This window comes from Phragmites australis, chromosome 5 (genome assembly GCF_958298935.1).
Source record: "Phragmites australis chromosome 5, lpPhrAust1.1, whole genome shotgun sequence".
In the NCBI taxonomy this organism is placed as follows: domain Eukaryota; kingdom Viridiplantae; phylum Streptophyta; class Magnoliopsida; order Poales; family Poaceae; genus Phragmites; species Phragmites australis.
Window position 1 is genome coordinate 44,126,187 of NC_084925.1, and position 21,075 is coordinate 44,147,261.

Below are 21,075 nucleotides of genomic sequence, written 5' to 3' on the forward strand. Positions count from 1 at the left end.
GACTGTTTGGTTCTCGCATGCGGAAAAAAAAGAAGTTAAAATTTAGTCATGTCAAAATTAAAATTAAAGTTACACTAATTTAATCATGTCAAGTAATATTGTGTTTAAGCCTAAATTAAAACTTTGGCTGACTAAATCAGAATGGTCATTTTATATTAAAATCTTGTCTAGCTTTGCTGTATAAAGATTTGGTCGTTCAAATTTATTTAAATATGATCAAATTTTAGTTTTGAATTAGACAAAAACTAAATTTAGTAGAGGTGACTAAATCTTAGTTTAACTGAGTGAGGCAAGAACCAAACAGCTCCCAATCTTCTCAACCCCATGGCCCCACATATCGGCGACGCCTTCCGTGGGCCCCACATCGTCAGCGGCCCGAACCTTCCTCGCTCGAGTCCACAACACTAGACACACAACACACGAACCTCTCTCTTTCTCCCGCGTCATGGAGCCCTCGCCGCCGACCACCACCACTGCCGTCCCTGCCACGAGATGAGCCGTGCCCTCCCACGACCTCATCCTCTATATTCCTTCTCTTCCCTCTCGCCGCCACCACCTCCTCCACCCCCACCGCCGAATCCCGGTGGCTGTCAAACCCTAGCTTCTCCTTCGACGCCTCCTCCCCGAACATCCCGGTCACCGCCTCTTCATCCCTTCCGTCGCCGCAGCCCGCCCGTGCGAAGTACGAGCTAGTGCCCTCATCGCGTTTGCCTCCGGCTTCCGACGAGGATATGGGGTCGCGAAGTAAGGAGAGGGGGAGGAGGAAACGGAGGCGAGAGAAGGAGCGGTATGATGGGGCGGCAGATTCGCGGAAGCCTGGGGTTCGTGCCTGGGCTGGGTCGGAGACAAAGCCGGCCAAGGATTACTACGTCGATGCGAAAGGCGACCATGATAACCTGGCGTTTGGATCCCTCTATAGGTCAGGTGTTTGTTTATGAACTATATTATATTATGCAGCTACACCAGATCCGATTGCTTGTTCTGTTGCGAACCTGTCGTGCTGAATTGTTGAGTTCTTGGTTAATTATCTCGTGCTGATAGTTTGCTTATGCATTGGCATGCGAATTAAAGAGGTTATTCATGTGTAGCATTTTGTTCGTACTAGTATGGGAGGACTGGATTTTTTATTCTAAATTTTTGGTGTGTTAAATTACGTGATGAAAAGGAGTGTGCAAGCTGTTATGCAGAGTTGTTTGTGTGACATCTAAGTTATCAGCATCAAGCTTGACTTCTAGGTGCAAATCTACTTTCCACCAATTTATTTCTGAATATCTTGGAAACTGAAGGCCCGCCCTGTGCTAATCAGGTTGTCCGGATTCTTAGGCATAGTTAGTTGTAATTTGGTATGTGAAATTCTGGAGTGTTCTTCATTAAACCTAGTATGGTATTGCAGCTTATTTACCTGTTTAGTCTCATCCAGTTCAATGCTGGGTTGGATCAGCATTTTGATATACCTACTTTATTAGTTAACTATACGGTTCATTCTATACAATGTTCGCATATTTTCTTCTAGGATTTGCTACATCTAGAATGTCCTAAAATCAGGGTATTGCAAAGGCTATTGTATAAACATAATAATATGAGACTAAAAATCTTGAGATACTCTTACAAGATGAAACAAATACTCCCTCTGTTTAGAAATAGTAGGCGTATTTCTTTTAGGCTCGATCTTGGAAGTTGGATTTTGACTAAGGTTTTCTCACAAAATACATCATTTATAGCTACAAAACCTATATAGTATGAAATTATTTTGAATTGTGAACCTAGTTGTATAATTTTATACACTAAAAATTCTTATAATTTGATTAAATGTTAGTCAAAGTACACAAAGTTTGACTTTCCCAAAATAAAATACGCCTACTATTTCTGAATGGATGGAGTATATGATTGCATGACACTCTTTGCGATCATTAGTTTCCAAGGTTTAAACGAAGATCAGTTCTACATTGCAGTATTTTAGCTCAGAAACATCGAGTTTTGGAGACAGGTTACTCAGGAACCTCTTTCTACCGTCAAATCAGATGGGTACAATGGGCATGCCTTTGGATTGACAACCTCACCAATTATGACTATGCTTTAGTTTCTATTTCTTCAAGATGGATCTTGTTGACACATTTGTTGCCACTCCAGTTCTCCCATTTGATGATTGAAAGTACAGGAGGGGCCACTGGGCCCTTCACTGCACGACAAGATCGATCTGAAGAAGTCCTATTGCAACTCATGTGAGGAAAAACCATGGCGCATACAACATATGTTTGGCACTATGGAAAACTGCTGCAAAACTGAAACATAAAAACCGGTGGATATTCTTGTCAACTATTTGTAAAACAATTGCGGCCGCAGGCAAGCGATTCATGTGAAGCAAGCATGTTTTCCCGTTTTCCTTGTTTGACATTTTAGTTCATTCTCATGGTTCTTCTGGTGATGCAGGTTAGGTGATCTTGCAATGTCACAGGTTCTTGACTGTTCAAAGAAAGGCTTCGAGTATGCAGCTTCACCTGGCATTTTGTTGAAGCTTCATGGAGGTTTCTCTTCAAGTTTATATCACTTGCTTTCTACTAAACTGCATGGGCCAATGGTAAAGATCAAAAGGAGGGACATTGAGTCCTGCACATACGTAGCAATAAGTAGTTACTGTGGTCTATCTGTACGATGCTCAAAGTTAGACAGCAAGTTGACTTTTAGAGACCGCCATCAGAAGTTGGTTTGTGATATATGAATGGCAAAAATTCGATTTTGTACAACATACGTGACCGTATTTGCTTAAATGGACAACTATTTTTCGTATTTACAATTTTAGCACATGTATTCGGCACACGGTGTGCCGAAAATGACTGTATTCGGCACACCGTGTGCCGAATACAACCAAAAAGCGTATTCGGCACACGGTGTGCCGAATACAGTTGGTATTCGGCACACTGTGTGCCGAAATACGTTTTTTCTCGTACTCCTCCTATTTATGTGATTTGACTGTGTAATTTATGTAACAAAATTAAAAAATTTCTACTCTAAAATATTTTAAAATGCATGAGTAAAAAAACAGTCTTTAAGCCGACCAATACTCTTAACAGGGTATATTCGAACATACGCAAGATTAATAAGGTATCAGTGATCATCTTAAAAGGGCAATAGAAAGTGATGATGTAGATTAACGAAATCGTCGAGGCATTGGTGGTATGAAATCGTCGTCGTCATCGTCTGGAGGTATCACGATTGGAGCACGTGCTCTTGTATGGTTCGTTGAACCTTGTACCGTGTGGCTGTGGCTGGTGGAACGTCGAGGCATAGATGGCATGAAATCGTCGTCATCGTCGTCGTCCGGAGGTATCACGGTTCGAGCACGTGCTCTTGTATTGTGCGTTGAACCTTCTCCTGTGTGGCTGGTGGAACGCCGAGGCATTGGTGGCATGAAATCGTCGTCGTCATCGTCTGGAGGTATCACGATTGGAGCACGTGCTCTTGTATGGTTCGTTGAACCTTGTACCGTGTGGCTGTGGCTGGTGGAACGTCGAGGCATTGATGGCATGAAATCATCGTCATCGTCGTCGTCCGGAGGTATCACGGTTCGAGCACGTGCTCTTGTATTGTTCGTTGAACCTTCTCCTGTGTGGCTGATGGAACGCCGAGGCATTGGTGGCATGAAATCGTCGTCGTCGTCGTCTTCAGGTATCGCGGTAGTAGGATGTGCTCTTGTAGTAAGAGTTGAACCTTCTCCTGTGTGGCTGGTGAAATGCCGAGGCATTAGTGGCATCAAATTTTCATCAGCTCTTGTACCCCTTGGGTTCGCTGATCTTCGTCGTCTTCGACGCGAACCAGGCAGCACACCCCCGTCGAAGAGTATTTGCATTGCCAAGAGGTGTGGTATTTCTTTGTTGATTAACTCCGCGTCTTTTGGGAATGCCTAAAGCAGAAGAGGGGTATTCGAATAAAAAACAATAAGACAACTATGGTGATGAAATAGAAAATGACGAACATGTATGTAGGATGCATACTGGTCGGGCAACATCGCCATCCTTCGTTGCCTCATACAGAAACCCAGTAAAGAAGGATGGTCGGTTAGTTCGCGAACCCTGAGGTATATTCGGCGGCGCTCATGTAATAGGGCCCTAAGGTCGTCGGTTGTTACATGTAGAAGTGGAACGGTGAACGCAGAACATGGCGATCTTGTATTTAATTTAGACACAGCTTGGATTAGGTTGCTCTCTTTGAAGGGATCATCCTTCCCTCCACGCACAACCTGCAAGCAGACAGTTAATGCTATATCGATCGTTGTATATGTCCATGGGAAGGCAGTAGTAGAATTTCTCGCCATATTGAGATTTCCCTGCAACTTTTTTGGTCTGCACCAAAGCACGATTCGCTGGTTATTTAATAAACAATAAACATGTATGAAATGTCGAAAATGATATATACAAATACTTAATAAGTTACTGATAAATAAGTTATGTGTCATAATTAGTTAAAAAAAATTATGTAAACTAAATATAATTACTTGAACACTGAAGTGTATGACATAGTACAAATGAGTACATAATATAGTGTATGGCATAGTACAAATGGCTCTTTAACGATGCCGACGCCGCAAGAAATCCTCAGGAGTGTAAGCGCCTGGCGGGTGTGTGGCCCTCATCCCAGCCGCCTGAGCTGGCCCCTGCCACGTGTGCCCTTGGTCCTCATCTTCGTCTTCATGATGTGTTCCAACTCTGCCGAATGTGTATCCAGAACCGCTAACTCGGCCCTGCATATACCACGCTGTAGGATCGTCATGCGAGTGTGACTGCCGGTAGTACGTGCTCGGTGGGAGTCCGAAATGATGAAGTCCCAGCTTCCTGGTACCAGTGTGAACCCCCTGGTGCATCGGGATATTGGGGGTATTGGCCGCTCAGTAGCTCGGTGAAGCTGCTCGATTGCAATGCACCAGCCCAGTCAAAATCTTGAGTGCCACTCCAGGTAGGCGTCTGCTGTGTGTAGTCAATGACATCCTCGTTGTCAGTTGATAATCATGGTGGAGTTGTCTGCGTAGCTTGAGTAGGTTGTGTGAACGGAGGGGGCTGGGAACCCAGTATGCACTCCTCAGGAGCGGGAGCTTCAGGTATCACCTCCTCAGCTCCAGCAGAAGAACGTGTCCCATGATGTGCCGCAGACGAAGGGGCCTCCCGTGAATGTGCCTCATGAGCACTGGATGAGCGCCTGCTGTGGGAGGCACGGGACGGGTCCATGGCGGGTACATCGTATGCCCTATAACGCAGGGCGCAACCACCTAGTCCACGTATCGCGGACCAAAGGCGAGACCCTCTCGTCCTCATGTAGTCTCGGAGAGGGTGCCTATCCCTTCGCGTGGCTGACCCACTCGCTTCCCAACGTTCATGCTCCGCATGCCTATGCATTTTGATCCCCGCTTCGGTCTGTTGTTGTTGAGGGTTATGTCAGTAATACGGATGACAAACTAATGAAAATCGTTATAAGTACAACATCACTTACCACCACATGTAGAAGCCGGGCACGATCTTCGGGGAAGGGTCTAGGGGCTGGCGGTACGCTGCCGCTGAGTAAGGTGGGATGCGTTCGTGATTGATACCACGCAAGGTACTCCCAGTACGAGCTATCATCGTACTGTCCCGCAGGAACGACGACATCCACTGGGCCAGACTCCATCCACCGGGTTATGTGTTCTGCATTAATCTCCGCCCAGTCGTGGGTGCTTGCGTTTCCTTGGGCACTCCTCCTGTATGTGACATGAATAGTTAAAATTTTGTAACATAAAAATAGTATATACAGTAACACACTTACTCGTGTGCCTGACCAGCGTCTCGTGGGGGAGGTACTGGCATCAACTGACGATGACCAAACTGCCTCTGCACACGGTCAGGAGAATACACTTCTACATTGTTCATATAAAGCAGAAAACATCTAGTCATCCATAGGTCGGAGTTACGGAAACAAGATGGTGCGATGAGGCCGCTAGTCGCAATTTCGGCCACTCGTTCACTACGCCATGGATCCCACTCCACAAGATTGGCGCTGAGGACATCAAGGTCACTGATCACCCGGGAGTAGTTTCCATGGTCTTGGTGGTGACTCCATCGCAGCCTGGCATGAAGCCACCTATAACCCATCGTTGGCCTCATGTCGTTGGCGACGCCGTCAGAGATGGGAACTGGATAGTAGGTCTTGCTCACCCACGATCGACACACCAGGATATAATGCCAGCTCCAGAGCTATAGAAGGTGTAGGCAGCCAAAAATAGATCCCATCTTTATTGACCGTTGGGTTGCGGCACACAATCCTTTGTATGTAGCAGCCAACACAACAGATCCCCAACTGTAATGTGTCGGCTCGTACGGACGTGATGTGAGCTCACGCGCTAACCATACAATATGCGGAAGTACATAATCGCTTGCCGTGTTGCAAAACATTATGCCTCCAAGCAAGATATACAAGTACACCTCATAATGCTGCATAACTGTTGCCTCGTCCGCATCCGGTGGGCAAGGGCTGAACTGTGGTAGGCTATGAATCCATGACATAGAGAGCCCTACATCCTTCATGTCATAATGCACGTTAAACCTATAAGATACAGAGAATCAATGAACCACGAACAACACTCCAACGTATAAAATGCTTTATGTAACAAATAATTACCTGCCATGAATATAACTCTTCCACTGCTCCTTTCCTGGTCATGGAAGTACTAACGGGGTGCCCCTTATCGGGAGCCCGGTCAGCATGGCAACGTCCCGTAAAGTAACGGTCATCTCTCCGCAAGGAAAGTGGAACGTGTGCGTCTTAGGATGCCAGCGGTCGACCAGGCCTGTGAGCAGTGAGACCTCGATCGGCGGCAGTGGAGTCTTGCCACCACCCTCCATGGGAGCTCCTGCCATCATAAGTGCAAACGGTAGGAGTCCGTCCTGTGCGAGGGGCTCGTGGAATCGAGGGTCTAACTCCTTAAGCTTGCGCACACTCCTGGAACGCAATGGGAGCAACTGCAAATGTATGCAATACATTTTTAGAGTAAGTACCAAGGTATTAGAGCAAATAAAATTCATGTAATATCGATGTACCTGTTGCCCTGCGAAAATCATCCTTCCCCTGTGGTTCTCGTCATACCGTAGTTGAAGAAGCTCGGGAAGGTGAACGTGAGCCATGCCAATGATTTCAAGCCTCATGGTTCAATTATAAAATAAAGTAAGACAATAGCTATTACAAAATGGGTACAATACCTAATACGTTCATAACAAATTACAATATAATCCATGTTTCCAACATACTTCATATAACAAACTCACTAGCACCAAAGCTAATACAATCCAGTTCGATCGTAGCCTAATAGTTTACCGTCGGGTCGGACAAGTCCTCCTGTCATGGCCGGGTTGCTTGCATATTTTGCACCTACGTAGTCCATCAACAGCATCTGCTGCATCCATGTCACCTTGAAGCCTCGTGGCTCTAGGCCTTCCAGGATCCGTGCGTCTGGCCCTGGGATAAGGTACCCACTTAGGCCCCTCGATTGCTTTGTAGCTAGATCCGATGTTAAATGAACGCATCTTTGGAAGCCATGTGCTCCTCAGTGCATCGATCGTGAAATAGGGTGATACGTATTGTGATCCGTCGTTCCCGCCCATGTCCCTACAAGCGGCCAAGATATGGGAGCACGGGATATGATGCAGCTTTGGCTTATTGCATGTGCACTTCACCTCGTGAGGACCAATTTGACATTGTTGCACGGTGTCCCCCGCACTGTATTCAGAAGTGTACCGACGACGACACATGACCTCAAATTCATTGTTGGTCCGGTCGTAGATCCTAATCCGATGAAAGTGTGCCTTACTCCTCCTTCTGGATAGAATTTCCTCCACCTTAGGTGCGAACCGCGTGCTGCACTCCATTGCAGCTATACCACGGTCTCGAAAGTAGTCAGCCGTCCTATAGAATGTGAGCTCAATTATGGCACACAATGGGAGGCCGCGTACACCCTTTAGGACATTGTTGAATGCCTCAGCTATGTTCGTTGTTATGATCGTATACCTATTATAAGATACAACAATTTTAGATACAATTTTTTGCGTAACCAAAAGGAAATTACGATCTTTAAAACGCTATGTTCTCACCTGGAACCGTGAGTATCATGGAATAGGGCCCAAAGCTCCGCTGGCTTTCCCGCTATCCACTGGCTAAACGTATCACGTGAACGACTAATGATGGTTTGGCCCCCCACCATTTGCGTCTGTAGATGGTCCTCCTGTGCTTCTTGCTGTGCCATCATCTTACGAGTGGTCTCATTTAACTCTCGTCATATCTCGTTGAACTTCGCCTGCTGGTTCTGAAGACATAACCCTTTGAACCTCTTCACAAGACCCTTGTTGTGATACCTTGAGTAAAGGTTCGCACCTAAGTGTCGCATGCACAACCTTCTCTCCACATCAGGCCACGCAATGGAGGGGTTTGTGCTGGCATGCAGCACATCCAATACATGCAAGAGGTCCTTATTGCGGTCTGATATGATGCAGACTCGTTCCCTATTACTGACGACACATGTCCTCACCAAGTTAAGGAACCACAACCAACTATCATTTTTCTCACTCTCAACCAATGCATAAGCGAGAGGAATTATCTGATTGTTTGCATCCGCCGCCCTCGCTGTCATTAGGTTACCATGGTACTTGCCACTAAGAAATGTGGCATCCACACATACCACCAGTTTGCAATGCCTGAAAGCTTCGATGCATTGGCCAAATGACCAGAAAAATCTAATGAGGTATCGATCAGTGTTGCTGTATGACCCATCATCCAGCCTGATCGGCTCATCCGCCATGGCCCACTGGGTCCCGGGGTTGGTCATGGCAATCTTCTGCATCAGCCTCGGTGCGTAGTGGTACGAATCTTCGAAACTTCCAAACAACATCTTCAATGCCTTCTGCTTTGCTCGCCACGCGGTGTGGTAATTGATCAGCATACCCGTCTTAGTCTGCACCTCCTCCATAATGGATCTTGGCGACAAACATATGTTTGTGCCAACAAGGGTGATGAGTAGTTGGGCTATGAACCTCGCATCAATCGCGTGGCTCACATTCCTAATAGCCTCTTCGCTACATGTATGTGAGGTGTGTCTACTCAGCACAAAATAGTTCTCGTGCTTTGGCTTATGGGCTCGTACGAAGTAAGGACAAGTCGGATGCTTCGTACACCTAACCTCATACTCTGTATGGTTAGATCGGGCATACTTGTGGTCCCTTCTTGTGATTACAGCATAGTTGCTGATAAAGTGGATGACCTCTTCCCTGTTCCGAAACCGTTGCCCCACCTGGATGTCGCTATTCTGATATCCCCAATTAGATAGGGTGTTATACTCACTGATGGTACAATTTAGCAGCCCAGCACCATGAAAGTACTGGATCGCCGGCACCGGGTCATCATTGTCAGCACCTTCTTCGTCGCCACTACCACCGGCTTCATCATCCATGCATTGTGCATCTACCTCACCATAGTCCACTTCGGGTCCATCCGTACCCGAAGTGCCCTCCCCGACATTCCCTCCCGCCTCATCATGCATCACATTATGGTCTAATTCTTCCACAGTAGCCACCTCTTCACCATGCACCGATCGTGATACTATGGTTACGTACACTCCCATTTCAAAGTTCTCCTCTAATGCCTTACGTGAGTACAAGGCCCAAGCGTTGTTCGTTCTCAAATCGAACAACGTATGGACAATGAGCGAGCTGTTTGGTACAGGCCGTGGCCTAACACCCTCTAGGATAACATTGTAGGACTGATGGTTTAGACGCAAAAGGCTCATAACATGTGTTTGTAAGCCTTTTAGATCAATTGGTAGCTCAACCGTACTCTCTACGTGCTGGCAGTTCTGAATGGACACGAGTCTCCCATGCAAAACAGCGGGACATTCTTCATAATAAATATGGATAGTCATAGCGTCTCTGCTAAACAAACATAAATGACCAAATAACTAATTAGATGTATGTTACATACGTACTCTATTTTAGCTAATGCATTAGCACGGAATAAATACTATACTTGCTCTAATTCCTTTTTTTATTCTAAGTATTACAGTTAATGTTACACTATAGTTGCTTCTGTTGCGAGATAATAGAACGTACAAATAGTATACCTACTCTATTTTACCAACTTAATATCATTTATCTAAATGATTTGAACGATCTACTTGCTCTAATTACATTTTGTAATCTAAATATTACGATTAATATTACACTATAGTTGCTTTTGTTGTGTGATTATAAAATATGCAAATATTGTACCTACTCTATTTTTCCAACTTAATATTACTTATCCAATGTATTCGAACAGAATAAATACTATATTTGCTCTACTTACATTTTTTATTCTAAGTATTACAGTTAATGTTACACTATAGTTGCTTCTGTTGCGAGATAATAGAATATACAAATAGTATACCTACTCTATTTTACCAACTTAATATCGTTTATCCAATTTATTCGAACTGTCCACTTAATCTAATTATATTTTTTAATCTAAATATTACAATTACTATTACACTATAGTACCATCTATTACAAGATCCTAGAATATGCAAATCTTACACCTACTCTATTTTAGCAACTTAATATCTACATGCTATAACTATATTTTCTAATCTAAATATAAGTACATACATAATCTATGATTCAAATAAATATAAGTACTTACTACTAAGGAAGGCTGTCCTGCTGCACCACAGCTCTTCGGGCTCGACTGCTCACACTAATCTGTTGATTTGCTCTTCTCTCCTCCCTGCTCTCCTCTCCTCCCTGCTCTCCTCCTTGCTCTCCTCTGCTCACTGATGCCTCTTCGTTGCTCGCTGCGCTGCCATTTATAGCCTCACCGAGCAGACAACAGCACGTGGGAGAGCACCATGCGCCATGCAGCCATGCAGCCGGCCAAAAAATGTGGGGGACAAAAGGACAAAGTAAAAAGAAAAGAAAAAAGAAAAGTAAAAAGCACGACGTGACTTGACGTGACAAAAGCGTATTTCGGCACACGGTGTGACGAATACCAACTGTATTCGGCACACCGTGTGCCGAAAAACGCTTTTTGGTAGTATTCGGCACACGGTGTGCCGAATACAGCCATTTTCGGCACACCGTGTGCCGAATACAGTGTATTCGGCACACCGTGTGCCGAATACAGTGTATTCGGCACACCGTGTGCCGAAAAATCATTTTCGGCACACCGTGTGCCGAATACATGTGCTAAAATTGTAAATACAAAAAATAGTTATCTATTTAAACAAATACGGTCACGCATGTTGTACAAAATCGAATTTTTGCCTACATGAATAAGTGGCTAGAAGAGTGCATACATTCGGTATCCTGTTAGTTGTATAAGCTCCACTGCCCCTGTCAGTAATCTTAGCTGTGTATTACGGTACCATAGGATGTTTCTGCGTACTACATTTACTATTCATTTCATCAGCTCCTGTAGATGCTTGCGTTGTGTCCACATGGGTAAAAATCCAAAATTAGACAATATACGCGACCGTATTTACCGAAATAGACAACATGTTAGCGTATTTACAATTTTAGCATCCGTATTCGGCACACCGTGTGTCGAATATGGCACTGTAGCTCATATTCGGCACACGATGTGCCGAAATACGGTGCTACAGTCCATTTTCGGCACACCGTGTGCCGAAATACGGTGCTACAGTCCATTTTCGGCACACCACGCTCCGAAAATGAACAGTACCGCGCGTGAACAGTAACAGCAGTGCGTTTGAATTTCGTTTTTCCTCTTTTTCAAAACGGTGGTCTTCTGTTACTCCAAAAATGTTAAAACTTTTTTTACATATTCCATAATCCATGTGCAACCCATTTTAATTGGATTCACCGAAAAATCCTTTGTATATTTAAAACTAAAATTATTCAAAAAAGACTACTTTTATAACTTGTAATAATTTTTAGTGTCTCAAATAAACTTCCAAAAATCTAGAAAAATTCACTAATATTCTTATTATATGATGAACTAATTTCTAAAATTATTTTCAGCTCTAGTTTATATGATAAAAAAATAAGTTATTTTGTAATGCTTCATTTACATGAAATAATAAAAATACATATAAATGAAGCATTACAAAAGAAATCACTTTTTCATCATATAAAATAGGGCTGAAAATAATTTTGGAAATTATTCCATCACATAATAAGAATATTAGTGATTTTTTCTAAATTTTTGGGAATTTATTTGAGACACTAAAAATTATTACAAGTTATAAAAGTAGTCTTTTTTGAATAATTTTAGTTTCAAATATACAAAGGATTTTTCTGTGAATCCAATTAAAATGGGTTGCACATGGATTATGGAATATGTAAAAAAAGTTTTAACATTTTTGGAGTAACAGAATATATTGTCTAATTTTGGATTTTTGCCGTCCGCATGTGGATCTATATATTGTCCATATGTGGTATCTCGATAAAGGGCCTTCTTGATGGTACAGATCTACAGTGATATGGGAACTGTTGGATCGTTATGCCCTTGTGCGTGCCTAGATCATGATTTGGTACAGTTCGGCCTGCATCGAAGCGTGGGTAACATGTCTCTTGTACTGTGTTGCTTGTTGGTGATGTCGTGGTGAGCATCCAGTTGATGTATTATGAATATGCGATTCATGCAGATTTATGATTGTTGAATATAGTAAGGCGCCTGCTCTGATGCAGTCATCCAGATTTATGATACCTCTGTGCAAGCCGTTGAAGTTCAAATTGAACACCCGTCAATTACCTGGCTGCTGCTTATGTACATATAGCGAGAGGTAATTAAGCTTGTTTACAAGGGTAGCTTCTACCCTCCCATGACCATCCTCCTGACCTCAGGTCTGTGCTCAGTTCCCTAAAAAGCTAGAGAACGGTTGATCCCATGCCATCAGCCTCTTGTTCTTATGATGGTTATGGTGCCCTTTCCTCCGGTTCTGATCCTCGTAAGGCTAACGACTGCCTTGCCGGACAGGCCTAGGCCGTGAGCCGACACGGCGGGGCCGCACGCGAACGCGCCAACAGGGTGCCGGACTGGCCTGGCTGGTCTATTCAAAATCCTCTTGTTGACGTCGCTTAGCGTCGTCATGCCGGCCTCCAACCCCAGTGGCTTGACTACTGCAAAGGGGTACAGCACTCCGACGCCACTCTTCTCCTTCCCTGCAAGAGATTCCAAAACATTTTAGCACCCCTCAAAAGAGTTACGAGTGTCACGAATTCCATAAAATTGAATTTGTTTGGCTGGACTTCATTTTCTGCTTGAGGAGTCTTTCGCTGAAGTGAAGGCCGGACAACAAAGCTACGAATAAGCTAAAGCCTACTCCAAATACGTTCTAAATATTGCTGGCTTGCTGCAACTGCAACTGCAACTGCAACTACTGCTCTGTAGTCTGTCGCGTCAGTTTCTGTCAGTGTCTCAGCGCACACATGCGCGCGCGAGTAAATGGTTGCTCACCGGTCAGCCACCCACCTGCCAGTAGCGAGGGACAAGCAGAACCGGGCGTCGTCGTGGAGGCCGCACCCGCACCCGCACCCGCACGAGAGGGCTCGCAGCAGTCGACGGCCTGCGAGTGACCGTCGCGACGCGCTGCCGCGTGGGGCGCGCCCGCAGCTGCCTTTTGCAGCCGCAGGGGAGCAGCGGCTCGCACGGTGGCGGAGAAGCGAGGAGGGGGGGCTACCGCGGTTGCCTCTTCTTCACCCTGCGCCGCTGCCACCTGCGCGCTCGGGCCCCTCTGCCCCTGCTCCTCCCTGCCCGATGCACCTGCCCCGTCCTCCTCTGCACGTCCACGCATTAAACTGAGTGTTATGCTCAACTATTTATATCGAAATGGTTCTAGTACTGGTGCTTTCCGATGCTACTTTCTTAAATATTAATTAGATATCTATCTAAATAAAAAGATGAAAGCGTTTGTTTTTTAAGGAAAGGAACTAGCTCTTTAAATAGTCTTAGATGATTAGAAGACAATAAATTATTTTAGAAGATCTAAAAAATTAGCTAGACATATGCATAATTTACTAAAAGCAATTTAAACATGAAACTGAGTGCTGTCAGTAGTCGTCCAGCGAATCCAGTGACTCAGAACTGCCAAGAACAAGTACTAATAACCACTATTTTGTCTGTAGCTGTTGTTGCATACTCGCATGCATTGTCTGCTTTATCTACGTTACTGACATTGGAGTAACAAACAAATTCTAATTAATCACATAGTCCTCAACAGTGTGAAGTAAGCAACTAAGAATCTGTTTGTTTCAGCTGAAGATTCTGAAAAACAGTTTATAGAAGCTAGATTATGAAAAGCTGGATTGTAAAAAACTGGATTATGAAAAACTTTTAGAATGTAGATTTTAAAAAAATTTGATGAACAATTTAGTAAAATGGACTTTCACAATCTATCAAAAACTGAGAAAAACTAGCTTTTCAGATTCTCACAATCCAACCGATAAATTTTAAAAAACTATAAACAAAAACTGTATATTTATTTCAGCTTCGGATTGTAAAAGCTAAAAGCCACGATTCAAAACTGAAACAATCATGCCCTAAGCAATGTGGCAATTCAAAAGGACGTGTCGGATCACCTGAGACAAAACTGCAGCTCATCTCCATCTCCGGGATCGTCGTGGTATTCAAATCATGGGAGAGATCTCCTCCCTCGGCGCTGGAATCCCAAAAGCTCTGCAAGCCGAGAACAACAGGACAAGCAACGACGCTACACGTTAGAAAAGAAGAAGACAATGCCATTGCTTGCTCTCTGCGATGAGACATGACTGAGCAACTCTTTTGTACGTATGTTTAGTGCGACAACGAAGCTACACCTTTCCACTTCATTTGGAATATTACCGATTCTAACAATGGGTAGACTACTAGCAGAGAAGCTCGAGGAAACTCTTGAGAACGAACAACAGCCTACAGGCCCTACACACATTGCTGCTCTATGAGATATCAAAGTTTCTTTCAGTGCTCAAGTAACCACTACTACCTCTTGCATCTATACGATTCATCATCGACATCTCTCATAGTCTCATGATCAGTACTACCTACTATATCCACACCATTGGTATCCTGCTACGTAAGACTTACCTCAAGAAGGCACTGCAGGTCCTCGCCCACGGTTGCCGGACGTCGAGGCGGAGGCGTCGCCGCCATCCGCTGCCGCTTATTGCAACGGTCGCCCCAGTGGGCGACGGCGTCTCGCAGGTACCCACTGGACGCCTCCGACGAGACCGGCGACTCCACACCTGCTGCAGGCAGCAAGATGCCGGAAGCCAGCCAGCTACTTCAGCTTACACTGCTGTCTTACAATGCCCTAGCTCAAAGAAGAGCATGCATGCGTGTCTTAGACACTTACGCGTCGCCGTGAAGGTGGCTTCTTGGGCGGCGGCCTCTCCAGCTCCTCCGAGAGCGTGCATCTCCCAGTCCCAGTCCCAATCCAGGGGAGGGAACACGCAACAGTCGTAGGTGTCCAGGGCCATGGCGTGTTGGCACTCGGCAGTGTTGCTCTCGACTGAGCCGAGTGATATGGCTTGTCATGGGGCTGGGAGTGCGTGTCCTCTACCCTCCTAAATAGGAGGCCCTTTTGGCGGAGCAGCAAAAGCTGTGTCAAATTGGGTGGACGAAAATGGGAGAGAAGCAACCGGTCAATGGAGAAAAAACTAGTAAATAAAAAAAAGGAATAGCAACAAAAGAGCAAAGGGGAAAAGATGCGGTTGCTGGGGCTTGTAATGTGGCCCTTTCTCGTGATTCGTTATGCTTGATCGATTGCTTTATTTACTTTCCATCATCATCGGAGAATGTTACAGAAAGCATGAAATGCGCAAATAGTCTGAATACTAGTGAAAGACCAATCAAAGAAATGTCAATATGTGACTGCTTAATTACCAGTTTTTTTAAGGATTGCAGTGAGAGAAGCCCCCATTGTTGTATTTTATTAAATATAGAAAGTAAAATCAAAGACTACAAGACCCAGAAAGCTGGGCCACAAGAAAAAAATTACACATTAGGCAAAACTATAGGGAAAGAAGTAAGGGAGATAACACTATACAAGAGGGGAGAGCCAAGCGGTAATCAAAATAGCCAAGGTGGAGATCATTCTGTTAAGCTGAAGATTGACCGAGTCTAGAAAGTTTGACCTCCAACTGTTGAAGCTTTAGCACCGATCGCTGAATTTATTTTTTATTTTTTGCATTTCGTTGCTTTCAGATTTCCCGTGACGTAATTATGAGAATCTCCATGAAGAAGGGATGTTGCCAGGAACTCTTTGCTTCAAGCATCATAGTATTAAAATCTTTCTCAAGATCCCAAACAATACCAATATAGGTCCAACACCTCACACTAAAGGGGTAGCTGAAGAACAAATCGAAACTAGTTTCTTCCTCGTTTCGGTTGCAAAGAACACAGCTATAATCTTCATTCTCTATTCTCATGTTCTTCCATCTAAGCAGGTTTATAGTATTTAGCCTGTCCTTGAATCTCATCAGGTAAAGACTCTCAATTTTTTTAGAGCATTTGGACTTCTCAATCCAAAGAAACGGAGCCGATGGCACAATGAACTTGAAAGGCAGAGTATAGAGTTTCCGGGAGTGATAACTTGAGCTACCCCAACAGTAGACCCAGATACCCTTTGTGTTACTGTCCTGAATAGAATCAATCTTCTTCTGTAAAATGTGAAGCTCCTCCAAAGCAAGTAAAGATAATGGAGTGTGAAAGTGCAACTGCGGAGTTGTGTCTTCCCTAAATCGAGCAATAGAAATGTTTTTGTGCTTAGCGAATGAATATGATCTTGGGAGTTGCAACTTAAGGTAACAGCCATTCCAAATGTCCTGCCAAAGTAAAATGGTTGTTCCATTCCCTAGACTGCCAGAAGCAATTCTCCGATAATGATCAATAAATTTCATGATATCTCTCCACTAGAATAAGCCCTTGAGAGAGGAAGTGTGAGGGACCCGGCCATTACCATAATGAGTATTCCATAACAAATAAACCCATGGCGCATCCAATTTATTGTAAAACTTGTGAAGATGCTTCAACAGCAGGGTCCCATTCTGCATCTGAAGATTTAACGCTCCCAGCCCACCTGAGCTTTTTGGGACATAAATCTTATTCCAAGCAACAAAATATTTCCTCTTGAATCTCCCTCAGTCCCTCTCCACAAACAATGGCGTCTTACTCTATCAATGCAATAGATGATCTTCTTTGATATTCTAAAAGTGCACATGCAGGGAAGAAAGAGCTGAGTTGACCAATGTCAGTCTACCTGCAAGGCCAAAAAATAAGGAAGTGACCTTGATTCTCCTCTCAATTTTGTTTACCATTGGGATGAAGTGCTCCACTTTCGGCCTTGTAGTACCCATGGAGAGACCAAGATAGGTGAAAAGAAGAGTTTCAACATTACACCCAAATACCCCAGCTAGCCGGTTAGCCTGATCCGGTGCCACATGAACTATTTTTAGTAATATTAAATTACTATGAACTGTGAGAATGGTATTTTTTTCATTTGAGGACTAGGATGGTAAAATCATTCTTTTTCATTTGAGGCCTAAGATGGTAAATTTTTTGGGAGGGGGTAAAAAGAAAGTTGCTAGGAGTACTTGCCTGTTGATGTTTTGTTCGTATCCTTGTGCCGCAGCAGACGGGGACAGCAGCAGTAGCTTTAGCATTCTTTCATGAAAATCTTTGGACGAGGTCAAGAAATATTTCGTTTCCTGATTTTTTTCCTTCTCCTTTTCACCTTAGGATAAGCTTGCACTCAGCCATTACTGTCACCTTTAATTTGTAGAACTGCGAGCCTATCATAGCTCCATGTACTTGTTACACCAACTCGTAGTTCAAAGTGTGGGGCTTGGCTTCATGTATCAACAATAAAGACCAAAGGACTCCACAGCAGTGCCAGTGTTTGAGAGAGATTGCTCGGATCATAGAGACAGCAGTATCAAGTACCAGACCATCATTGCTTTTCTAAATCTAGTGATGGCAAAGAGTTCACCTATGAATCTATGTATGTGGTTCATCTCGAAATTTGGCAATATATTAATACAAGGAAATGACCAAATAACTAGTATTCTGATTCTGAACTGACTTTGAACTACAGGAAAAAATAAGCAAAGAACTATTATGAATTTTCTAGGTCCAAAGATCTCCCAATGTATCTTGCATCGAGAGATACAGATTGATGAATAAAGCATATGGTCCAAAAGTGAGATCAAACTGACCTGGAACAGAAATGAGCTCCATAAAGGGAGTCAAGAAAGGCCACCAAAGAGTACTTGAACCTGACATGTATCCCGTAAGCTGATTGGACTTTTTTTGTGTAAACCCGTGAGTTTAGAGAGAAGTTATGTTGGGCGTGGCCACTTAACTTTTTCAGTGGAGTGCTAGTACTTCACGTCTTTACTTGGCCATTCTTCTTTCTGTGAACGGTCAATGCAAAAGAGAAAAAGAATTGCCATTGCCATTCCTTGGGAGCAGCTTGCCCTACTCATCAGTCGTCTCATGCATGGTGACAGTGGAGTAGTGGCTGCTGCTTGCAATCTATCTACCTTTGTGCACACTGCGAGAATGACAACTGGTCTATGTCTATCTCTGAACTTCTGCGACGCTGCCCATTCCATCTTGAGGAAAACATTATTTTTTGCCTGTCCTCTTGTGACACTTGGCATATACGGTATATATTTTGCCGTGGCCTTTACCTACCCTGTGAATGATTAGTTGACACACCATGCATTGCAGGGATTGGGTATTTGGGTTGGAGGCCGTCCTATTGTGTAGCGTCCGTCCTATGTGATGAAGGAATGGCGGTAGCGCGGCTAGGAAAGGTGTTCTTGCGCCCTGTGTTGAAGCTGAAGATTCATGTACTTGATATGTTTCAAGTGAATTGTCCCTAAGTGTGTGCTTGGTTTTAGTGGCTCATTTGATTTGCCATTAAATATTAGCTCAAAAAAATATTACCCCTATGCAGCGTACTTTTTGTGATGTTACAGAACCATTAACAATTGATCTAGGATCTATAACTCGCAAATCTCGAGGCGAGGCCAATGGTATCATGAGGATAAGAACCATGAATAAGAGAAGAACAGAGATGATGCAGGGCACCAGTGTGGAGCAATTTTACTGCTTCATGACAATGCAAGAAATGTTGGAATCTTGTAGCAGCTAGCATGAAATTATTGGCAACTTTCACCTTCCAAAGCTTTTTCCATGAGCAGTAAACGCGCGACTTTCCAAGTGCGCAGCAGCGCAAGCCTTGCGAGAGTGGCAAAGCATGCGCGAGACACTCACGCAGTTGCACTAAGTACACTAGCCGAAAGAACAGTGCGCCTAACGGCCTAATGTGTCTCTAGTTCTCACCATCTCCCACTTATCACTGCTTCATTAAGTAATTAGACATCCATTCTAGTAACTGTTGTGCTGTTGTACAATGGCAGAATTTGTTACTCTATTACCATTTGTTTTCTACTAGTAGCTAGTACTATATCTTTTCCATGATTTGAAAAGACGATCAAATTGCATTCGGATAAGCGCCAGCGGTTTAAGTTTGAAACACACTGCTAGTAGTAAACATGTGTGTGTGAGATTCCAAAACAAATTGACAAGAACCTGAAAGTTCAGGTGGGCTCTGATGAAGATTAGAAGTTAGAACTACAAGTGTGCAAGCAAACTTGTGTGTGCAAACAAATTGAGTTCGAACCTGTCAGTCATTGCCTACTCCATGTTAACTGTTGTGCGAGCTAAAACTACAGCGAGAATTTAAAGGGCCACCCACTACATCCACCCCTAAAGCCTGAAGATCTGCTACTGTTCTTCACCATTGAAACCCTCACAATGATTGGCCGATCTACGTCCTCCTCGGCACCCCACAGTTCCACTGGAGGACCATTAGTCCATTACGCAGGAGGGGCTAGCTGCTCTTCTTTACAGCGAGGAGGGGGACACAAACACACATCTCTTTGGTTTCCTTTATTGCTCGCAGCCCAACATTCTGGACCAGCCACCAGCTCGAGCTGCTGCTGCTGCTGCTGCAGGGTGAGACTGCACGATAGTAAACTGCATGCCCGCCGCATTGAAATCAATGGTGCATATGCGGTACCGCGGACGTGGATCGCTCACCGTCCTTGCTATCTGGTCATCTACAACGTAGGGTACGTAAGGTAAAACGCGCTGAATTCATTGTGCTGTAAAAGTGGTGAAAGTTCGTAGCGTTCGTCAGTTTGCTGCAGTTCGTGGTGAAAACTGAACCTGAAAACGTTTCTGCAGACTACAGCGTTAGATAGCTGTCAGCTATCGAAAGAACGCCGGCACGTAGCACTGGGTAATTTGGTGCAACGGTTCAAACTTGCAGTTGTAGATGGACAGCTAGCACTATAAAAAATGGTTATTAGTGTTGGCTTAGAAATATCATTAATGATAGTTTTTGAATTGATACTGATTACTTAATATTGATAGTCACAGATTATTAATACCAGTTACTAAGAATGAATCGGCACTGATAGTCTGAGTATCAGTGCTGGCTAGTATGACAAGCCGGTATTGATACTTCTGTATGTACAAATAAATTATAAATTTAATAATACAACATTCAAAATTTGATTTCAAATTTATATTCAAATATATGTAGGTATTCATCACAGGAAGATATATACACATGGATTACAAATAGTTCATCCACATCCACACATAATCATGAGTTCATTAACATCACACATAAATATTATTATAGTTCACATCATAGGTTAAACACATTGCAAATGCATTCATCCCTTATTCTACAGTGCACATCAAATCATATAGTCTTCATAGTTGACATATATGATATCAACTTCATATATCTCTTTCAAATGGCATAGTGCATAAACGAGTACACTATCTTAAGTAAAAAAGGACAGATCCATCACGGTTCTACAAATAGCGAAATCTGCTCAACTGAACACCACATAAGCCTGTTACTTGCTATCATGAACTCTCTTGACTTTCGGGTCAATAATTGTGAAACCCAACCGCTCCATGGACATAACATAAGAGTGAACCAAGCTAACATACAAATGCATCATGTTGTTCCAGTAATAATTCTACAGGCAAAGA

The 21,075-nt window shown here is 43.8% G+C and overlaps 2 protein-coding genes across 2 annotated transcripts; one reads left to right on the forward strand and one right to left on the reverse strand.

The window, feature by feature from the left end:
* The first annotated feature begins 364 nt into the window (after positions 1 to 364).
* Positions 365 to 11,456, forward strand: LOC133919901 (uncharacterized). The gene is made up of 3 exons (XM_062364457.1): positions 365 to 919; positions 2,431 to 2,715; positions 11,308 to 11,456. Exons 1-3 carry the CDS (start codon positions 732 to 734, stop codon positions 11,309 to 11,311), a joined length of 477 nt encoding a protein of 158 aa, XP_062220441.1. The 5' UTR covers positions 365 to 731; the 3' UTR covers positions 11,312 to 11,456.
* A 1,289-nt stretch (positions 11,457 to 12,745) lies between these two features.
* Positions 12,746 to 15,473, reverse strand: LOC133918113 (uncharacterized). Its single transcript, XM_062361858.1, has 7 exons — positions 15,350 to 15,473; positions 15,082 to 15,242; positions 14,580 to 14,676; positions 14,208 to 14,265; positions 13,605 to 13,799; positions 13,439 to 13,523; positions 12,746 to 13,158 (listed from the first exon to the last, which is right to left on the reverse strand). The coding sequence occupies exons 1-7, from the start codon at positions 15,471 to 15,473 to the stop codon at positions 12,895 to 12,897; spliced, it is 984 nt and encodes a 327-aa protein (XP_062217842.1). The 3' UTR covers positions 12,746 to 12,894.
* Between the last annotated feature and the right edge of the window lie 5,602 nt (positions 15,474 to 21,075).

Bases quoted from the DNA above. Each gene is read 5' to 3' on its own strand.
- LOC133919901 (XM_062364457.1), top strand. From the start codon at position 732: ATGGGGTCGCGAAGTAAGGAGAGGGGGAGGAGGAAACGGAGGCGAGAG. The intron at 920-2,430 runs GTCAGGTGTTTG...CTGGTGATGCAG, and splicing joins GCGTTTGGATCCCTCTATAG to GTTAGGTGATCTTGCAATGT.
- LOC133918113 (XM_062361858.1), bottom strand. From the start codon at position 15,473: ATGGCCCTGGACACCTACGACTGTTGCGTGTTCCCTCCCCTGGATTGG. The intron at 13,800-14,207 runs GTGATTAATTAG...CATAACACTCAG, and splicing joins TTCACACTGTTGAGGACTAT to TTTAATGCGTGGACGTGCAG. The intron at 13,524-13,604 runs GCCCCACGCGGC...TGCGGGTGCGGG, and splicing joins CAAAAGGCAGCTGCGGGCGC to TGCGGCCTCCACGACGACGC.